At 37.4% G+C, this 8840-nt stretch overlaps 1 protein-coding gene across 1 annotated transcript; it reads left to right on the plus strand.

The window, feature by feature from the left end:
* Window positions 1-784: 784 nt before the first annotated feature.
* LOC137644535 (uncharacterized) lies at window positions 785-6356 on the plus strand. Its single transcript, XM_068377502.1, has 5 exons — window positions 785-817; window positions 4837-5173; window positions 5270-5433; window positions 5832-6125; window positions 6267-6356. The coding sequence occupies exons 1-5, from the start codon at window positions 785-787 to the stop codon at window positions 6354-6356; spliced, it is 918 nt and encodes a 305-aa protein (XP_068233603.1).
* Window positions 6357-8840: the final 2484 nt, after the last annotated feature.

Consider the following 8840-nt stretch of genomic DNA (forward strand, 5'->3'; position numbering starts at 1 on the left):
CAAATAAATGTTTATTGTAACAAATGATATTATATATATATATATATATATATATATAATATCATTTGTTACAATAAACATTTATTTGTCGCAAATTGTGGCTCAAAAGAAGATCGAATTCAACGGTCTCTTCCCCATTCCTTCTTCAATTGCTAAATAATTAATGAACTCATGTATGTATGTTAGTGTCATCATTCATAATCCTAAACAGAACATGCGTCAATAAAACAAATGCATGTACCCAAACTCCAATTCAGTACTTTACCAGGCCATATATCAAGCTGTGTTCAAAATTAGCGTCCAAACTTCCATTTGAGAAACTGTGGTGACCTGTCAGCTCTGCGTCACTAGAACACTGCCCTGCGATTGGTTGATTAGTTCTACCTCACAAAATAGCAACCAATCAGATCATTTGGTTTTGTTGTGGTTTTGAAAAGTGAAGCGTCTTTCTCCTTCCACACTAGTTATGTATTTTCAATTGTTTTTCCGTTTTTTGTAGCTCGTGATGTATTAATATTTGTTTCTGGTTATTATGGAACGCGTCGTGCTACTGTACAGCAGTAAACCAGGTCAAGCAAAAACAGTTTATAACTTATTCTGTGGAAGTTCACCACAACGGTTGCAATGTTTACAACAGCGTGTGCCATACATCTCCATTACTTATCAGTGTTCGGATTCCATCTGTAGTAAGATATCTTTATATTGTTGCTCAATAATCATATTATTTGGTATAAAAAGATACCAGTAACGCCCAGTGAATTAGAGTGTTGCCTAAATTAACAAGATGTCGAAAGATGGAAACGTGACGAATGTCTTGGTGAGTACCGTGGCATGTTTTAAGCCAAAACATTCGAATGATTAAGTTTTTTGATAATTCAGGGAACTTTTAGGTTTTTAGTAGGTGAAAGATACCGTTAAAACATTGTATTTCTTAGTTGAGTAAATTTCACAGTAAATTGAGGGTTTAACGAACGAAATGCCTATTTGTTTGTAGTGCGTGTGACTTACAATACAGCTTGTCTGTTAGGTTGTTATATTAATGACACTCTGGGGAGGTCATCATGCATACCATGTGCTGGACATACTCATACTTGTTGTTTTAATTTGCAATGATTTATTATATGGGTGTTTCTGAGTACTCACACACAATATGTATATATATATATATATATATATATATTTATTTATTTATTTATTACGCTTGTGCACATGTGTGTATTTATATGTGTGTATATCACAGTATATGTGTTCATATAAGTAAATTAAAATTATAGTATGAAAGTTAACGAATTATTCATTGCTTTCGGTACAATTTCCACTGGTCACTCGTTAAATAAAGATATATATATATATATATATATATGCGTGTGCGTTTGTGTGCGTGTATTTAGTTATTAAAAAGAAAGTAATATTCATAAATTTATCGTGTAGTTGGTGCAAGAAGGGCAATTTATCATAATGTTAATTTACGAGGCCTCACCGCTTTGTTAGTTTCAGGAAATGAAATTTTTAATCTCGCTGGGGTACATTTTTCCATGGGAACCCCTTCCTAAGTTCCAGTCGTTTTGGGCTAGAATTTTTCTCATTTGTATGTATATGTTTTTTTTTTTTTGGGGGGGGGGCAGGGGGGGTTGAAGAAATATGAAAGGGAGTTTCACTGTTAAAAAAACTTTATTTTAATCCGAAATTGTCCGTAAAAATATAATGCTCTCAGCCGTATTTCAGTAAAATACAGGAAACCGTAATTTTACCCTACTTGTTATTATCTTTACAGGTTGGTGACCGTAATATCACTCCTTTACGTCAATATACCGGTTTTTAAAACGGTAGATGCCTGGCAACATTTCTTCCAGGATTTTTTGCCGTTTTTCAACGTCAAATTTTTAACAGCGTAATAGTTATCAGGAGGGACTTTGGGTTTTACTTCCTGCTCCTGTGTTTCCAGTGTTATAATTTCCCTTAGAGAAGTACAGTAGGTCTGTCCCTTTCTCTGGGATAAATCCTTTTCCATCTCTACTTTTTATTGCCCCTCCTTTCGGCCTCTAGCTTTTATGGAGAAGGAATGTTCGTAGTATTTCCGAAGACTGTGCTTTATCTATATATGATTATCTTAATTATCATAAGGATTATGAGAATATATTTTAAGTAAGTTCTTATAGCTTGTTCTTCTTACTTTATACTTTGTTCGTGTTACGTTTTCTTACACACACAAAAACAGAAACACACACATACACTCACACACACACACACACACACACATATATATATATATATATATATACCTCATCAGCCATAATTCGTCCCCTACTGGCAAAGGCTTCAGACATGTCCTTCCACTTGGGTCTGTTTATGGTCTTTCCATGCCAGGCTATACCCGCAAATATTCTTAGCACGTCAATTTGTCGTCTTCTCTTCCTTCCCCTGCTTCCTTTGCAATATTTAGTATATATACACGTGATTACATACGTATGTATATATATATATATATATATATAAATATGTAAATATACTAGATGTTGCAAAGGAAGTAGGAAGCAGTTTTTTCTTCCTTCCCCTGGCTCTTTTGTAATGTGTATATATATATATATATATATATATGTATGTATATATATATATATATATATATATTGTATATCCTAATTTAAAGGGATATGTGATAGATATACCGTTTACAAACTATAAACATATGATTATTTTTCATAGCACCAAGTACTCATGTTGACAAAATACAATGTTGTTCTTTGAGATAAATAGATATAGATCTGAGTAAACAGGCGTTGGAAAGTTAAATGGAAAATCAAATGACAAAGTACGAAAGGAAAGTTAAGTTGGAATATTTGTTGACAAATGGAGGCACTTTACATAGACATATGTATGTACGAATGCAATATATATATATATATATATATATGGATTGATTTCAATTGTAAGTACAAAAAGCCTGAATTCGACAGGTATATGTACAGAAGAATTGCCATTGACTTTTTATCTTTCTTCGTGGCATGGTCAGTGTTATACAAGTATCCTGAACCAGGGGTCGAAACTAGGCCGGTCTTTGAGTAATTTTGCCTGGGGCTCTCATCCCGAGGTCATTAAGAGAATCCAGACTTTAATGTATTAATATAAGGAAACAGACAGCAAAGAGGTAATTAGGGGTACCATAGGAGATAGAAAACTATCAGATAAGAAGTAGTACTGCCATGTCATGAGAAGAGATGAACAGTATATTGGGAGGAGAGTGATGGAAATGGAGGTACATGGAACGAGAAGGTGACTTAGGAGAGGGACAGTGGAGACCAAAGCCAAGGTGGGTGGACAGTGGACTTTATCAAGGATGACTTTCGATCAAAGAGATTAACCAGTGATGAGGTGTGGGACAGAGGTAAATGAAGAAACTGACCAGAAACATCGACCCTGCGTAATCGTGAAGATGATAGGTAATTCAGAAAAAACGTTAGAAAATTAAGTATTTCATGGTATATAATACACCAAAAATAATAAACGATGTGCAAGTCAAACTGTTGTCATCTACCAGAGTACCCTAGTAGATGACACGCTGACACCTCATAGAAACTTTTTCATTGGATCTCGATATAGGTGAAAACTATGCAAAATAACCAAATTCTTGCAATTTAAAGCCATAATTTTTCATAAACACTAAAAAAATAATTTTTATCTTCCGATATTTTTATTTTGAATTATTCAAATACTTTTTAGTATCGGCCTATTCCATTTTCATGTGAAAATTGCCTATACCAAGAGCCTGGGCTTGGGGAAGGCCAGCTAATCTGATTTAAAGAAGCACATATCCCTAAACAATATATGTTTTCATTATAAAAGTTTCTGAGTCCGAACTGAATCTACTTATTTCAATGAGAATCGAATAAAAATAGAAATAAATGATAGGCCTGTTGGTGTTAATTAACGAGAAGAAAATAGACACGTTACTTTGAATGGAGAAAACCTTTCAGGAAACTGCAAATTAATTGTTTGTTGTCGCTCAACACTTATAATAATAATGCTTCTGTCTAAAAGTAGTTTTGTTACTTAATGTTTTCAACGCCTTTCTATTAAAAGCCATTTAGTAAGAGCTTATGTGAAGACTTCAGAAAAAAGGAGCCAAAATCCTTTCCCGAACAATAAGAGCAACTCGCTGAGATTATTACTTAGCTATTTCTTAGATATACTAAGAAGTTTAAGAATCTTCTTTGTATTAATGCCTCCTTTATCAGGTCCCGTCATCACTGCAGAAGTATTATGGTTAAAAGACTTCTCACTCATCAACTATTATCTCAAGTTGTGCTTCCGAAAACGCAATTGAAACCACGACTTTATTCATTATTAGTAAAAAGGGATTCCAACGACCTCTTCCAATCTCTTTGGGCTAATTATAGATAAAGTCGTGGTCACGAACGATCTCTACCAATCCGATAACAAAAAGTATTTGATCACTTATGAATAAAGTTATATTATAAATCGGAAGATGAAAATTATTCAATTACTGTGTATAAAATATTATGGTTTTGATTTGCAAAAATTTGATTCTTTTGCATGGTTGTTAATTGTATCTACATAACAGGAAATAGTTTTTATTGGATGTCAGTTGATTTTTGTCATAAATTTCAGCTCAATAACCTTCTGAATTCTGATGCGTCAGTGTTCGTTTAGACTCGGTGCTGACAACAACTCCTGTATTATGTACATCGTAACCTCCCGAAATTTTCACTGCAATTCCCGTAGAGTTAGTTCAACTACAATGTCCGTTGTTTATCTTGGTAAACGGGGATGGGACTCATATCCTGAAGACTCCAGACACTGTGAGGACTACTTTAATAGCTGGACTGTGACTTTGACCACTGTACAGCCTACCAACGGCGACGTACCTTCGTTTTTAACTACGTTGCCAAAGAAACTTCCCTCACATTCGACCCAGCTGTGTACAATCATCATGTCAGATGCAGATGTGAGGGGTGCAAGGAAGTATCTAAACATATTCTTGCATACTGTACTAACAAGAGAGCTACCAAGGAAGAGACTGCACCCTCTGCCAAGAAAAGAAAGACTAAGAAACTTTCATCAGCTCCAGAATCAGCCCCACCATCGCCATCAGAGACTCCAAGGACTGAGAGCACAGACTGGTCCTTGTCTGTCCCTACAACTCCCCAGCAATCAGGTGCAACAGCAGTCATCCCTTCTACCAACGAGCCTGAGTCCTCCAACGCCATGGAGACCGAACAAGGGGCCCACTCCACGGACTGCAACTGCACAGATTGCCTCCAAACTCTTCTGCAAGAAGCCACTGCAATACAAGAAAACATCTCAGCTACACAGCCAAAGAAGCCTCTGCCAAAGTTTCGACTTTCACAGGCAAACCTCGAGCTCTCTTATGCCTCTGTTGCTGCCATGGCTGCCAAGCCTGGCATGACACTCACCGCAAGACCTAAAAGGAAAGGTGACCTTATCATCTATCCCAAGGACATCGAGACAGCCAGATTCCTTCAAGAAGACTCCACCTTAACACTGCTGGATCCTGCTTTTATCAGGAAGAAGGCAGTCATTACCAGGTATCCTGTGACGATGCCTATCTCCATTGTAACCTCGTGCAGCAATATTGACTGTGCTATTCGCTGCACAAACAAGGATGACGTTCCTGTTAGACGCTTAATTGCCACCTTTATAGGTCCAATCCCTTCCAAACTGGACTTAAGAGTCTGGGGTACTTTCCCCATCGAGGATTATACACCTGAGCCCCTTCGATGCTACAGATGCCAACGCTTTGGACATCATAAAGAAGAATGCAGAGGCCCCATAATCTGCGTATCTGCAGCCAGCGACATAGCACAGAAGTGTGCAATAAAGGCCCACAAAGAAGGACGACAAACCACATCCAAGTGCCCCCAATTGTTCCAAGCCACACCATGCTTGGAATAAGCGCTGCCCAGAAACGTCTCAATAGGATACCAGCTATGAAGAATACATCCTCTTCAAACCAAAACAAACCAGCTTCGTCTCAACCACCTAAAGAAACAAAGAACTCCTCGTCAAAGAAGACCAAGTCAGCCACTCCTTCTCCTGCATCTACACCTACAACTGCTCCTAAGAAGGACCAGCAACGACCTGCAACTGTTCCTAAGAAGGATCAGCGCCAACCTGCAACTGCTCCCCAAAGGGACCAGCAACAACCCTCATCCTCATCCCCTTCTCAAACCTTGACTCAAGCAATTGAGTCTCTCACCTTGCAAGACCTCATACCTATCGCCTTCCAGATCCTTACCAAAGTCCTTTCCCTCTCATCAACCTCCACCTTCCAGCAACTCCTGCAACAGTTCCAGTCTCCAACCACGGAGCAAAGATAATCCTTCTCTGCTTGCAATCCTCTCCTCCCCAATTCCCTATTCCTAAAAGGAGATTAGTTATTGCAAGGCTGTGTTCCTCATAAGGAAACAGCTCTTGTTTTTCCTGTCTCCTACCCTTTTTCCCTGTTCTCCCCTCTTCCTACCCTATCCTTAGGGGGCCTTTCTCGTGCTTACTGTCCGAGCGTTGCACAGAAATGGCCCCCTCCCCCTTTCCCATCAAAAGAGCAGGAATAAGCTTCTTTGCTTGAACCTACTCCTATTCTCTCCTACTAAAGTTCCTTCACTCCTTTCCCAGTCTCTTTTACTTAACTGGGACTTACTACTATCAATACTATTTCCTCTGACTAAAACTTTCTTTCGTGGACCTAAAAAGGAGTCCCCTTTTTCGGGTTACTTTCTACCCCTTTTTCACGTCTTTTACCATTCAATTCCATCCCTCATTCAATCATCCTTACTATTCATCTCCTTTACCTATCCTTTACCTAACATCCTTTTCCTATTTTTACCTAACATTTCTTTTATTAATATAAATTTTACTCCTTGGAGTATACTCTTTACAAATCCAATCCTCTTACGGGCTGTCTTAAGTGACAAGAGCCCGTGTCATGCTATATGCATGGCAATCTACTCATCATCATCATCACCTTCTGATAGCTCAGAGCGAAGCTTTACCAATAATGTCTGCGTGACACGTTGGAGCAATTTCGTTTGCGTTGGTTGGTGTGAAAGAATCTTTCTTTTGGAGAGAGAAATAAGGTGTGGTTGTTTAGTTTCTTCATTTTGCCAAGGGCTAGCAGGGGAGATTATTCTATGCATTTTGTTTACTTGTATTCCTGGTTTACATTTGTTGTTAGTGATATGTGGTGGATGTGGCTAAAAATAAAGAGTTAGACGCCTTCCGAAAAAAGGGGAAGGAGAAGAGGTTTTCGGCCTATTTGCCACGACACTGTGCAGGTAAGGTTGTCCCTCTGGTCTCGTGATGTTAAGGTGTTTTATCTTTACGTATTATTCACTTTTTCTTTCCTGTACATCATCAATGAGGTATTTTTTTTATTTAGAATTTCGACTTTATTTAAGCAACACAGTAAACACAAAATTTCCATCATCAATATAGTATTTTTTTTTTTATTTGAAATTAGGCAAAACACGTAAATGCAGATTTGCAACACAGTAACGTAAACTTTGCATCATCAACAAGGTATTTTTCGAGTTAGAATTTAACCTTTATTTAAGCAACACATTAGAGGCAAATTTGCATCATCAACAAGGTATTTTTCGAGTTAGAATTTAACCTTTATTTAAGCAACACAGTTAAACGCAAATTTGCATCATCAATAAGGTATTTTTTCGATTTAGAATTTCAACCTTTAATTAAGCAACACATTAAAGGCAAACTTCCATTATTCAAAATAAGGAAAGTAAAATCATTTATAACCATCAGTCCGTAATATTGATACAACAACAAAGGGAAGTTGGAAATTTAGATAAACATAAGTAAGGGTGATTTGTCTTCTCCGGGATTTAAAGGACTATACTCAATTTTTCTTAAATGAGGCCCATTTGCACTGACTTGCAGCGGTGCCCTTTTAGCTCGGAAAAGTTTCCTGATCGTTGATTGGTTAGAGTCACCTTGTCCAACCCATCATCTATCAGGAAACTTTCCCGAGCTAAAAGGGCATCACTGCAAGTCGGTGCAAATAACTGCCTTACTAAAAAGATTTGACTATAATTAAAAACAGACCCACTAGACTGTGAATTGCAAAGTTGAGTCCTGAGCTGAAAATACAGTAGGCTTTGGATTAGTGATACAGATAATTTTCAATATATATTATTCTAGACTGTATATGTGCTGTTCAAACCCATGAAGCAATTCCTCGGTCTCTCTCTAGTCTCATCACAAACTTGATCCCTATCCTCTCTACCTCTCCTCCAGATCTGTCTCACTACATCTCAAACCTCTCTCTATATATATATATATATATATATATCTATGTTATATATACATATATATATGTGTATATATATATACACATTATTTATGTATTTATATATGTATGTATGAGCGCATATTGTGTTTCTTGTTTATTTGTATAAAATTCTGTTTATTGTACTTTTACTTTTAAAGAAATACATGATTCATATGTCCTACCCCCCAATAAACACACACACACACACACACACCCACTCGTTCTCACGCGTATGTTCGAGAATTTGAGGTACAAATATCATGCTGACGTCAGCTCGCAATGCATAGGCTTTTCATCCCTTTGTTATTTCACTGGAAGTGCATATCTCACCTGGACGTCAACGTTTCCAGGTTTCTTGGTTTATAAATAACGAAAGCGACAATGGGGGGCATATTCCTCTTCCAGTCCAGACACTTGAGCTCCCAGGGCCATTCCCATGCTCTTTGGTGGGTCTGGAAAAGCTATTTCGGACATAAACTCGCTTTCCTGATTGGGTGATGTTATTATGGAAATGAAA

Source organism: Palaemon carinicauda, chromosome 7 (assembly GCF_036898095.1).
Source record: "Palaemon carinicauda isolate YSFRI2023 chromosome 7, ASM3689809v2, whole genome shotgun sequence".
Taxonomy (NCBI): domain Eukaryota; kingdom Metazoa; phylum Arthropoda; class Malacostraca; order Decapoda; family Palaemonidae; genus Palaemon; species Palaemon carinicauda.

Bases quoted from the DNA above. Each gene is read 5' to 3' on its own strand.
- LOC137644535 (XM_068377502.1), top strand. From the start codon at position 785: ATGTCGAAAGATGGAAACGTGACGAATGTCTTG. The intron at 818-4,836 runs GTGAGTACCGTG...CTACTTTAATAG, and splicing joins GAAACGTGACGAATGTCTTG to CTGGACTGTGACTTTGACCA. The intron at 6,126-6,266 runs GTTCCTAAGAAG...ATCGCCTTCCAG, and splicing joins ACCAGCAACGACCTGCAACT to ATCCTTACCAAAGTCCTTTC.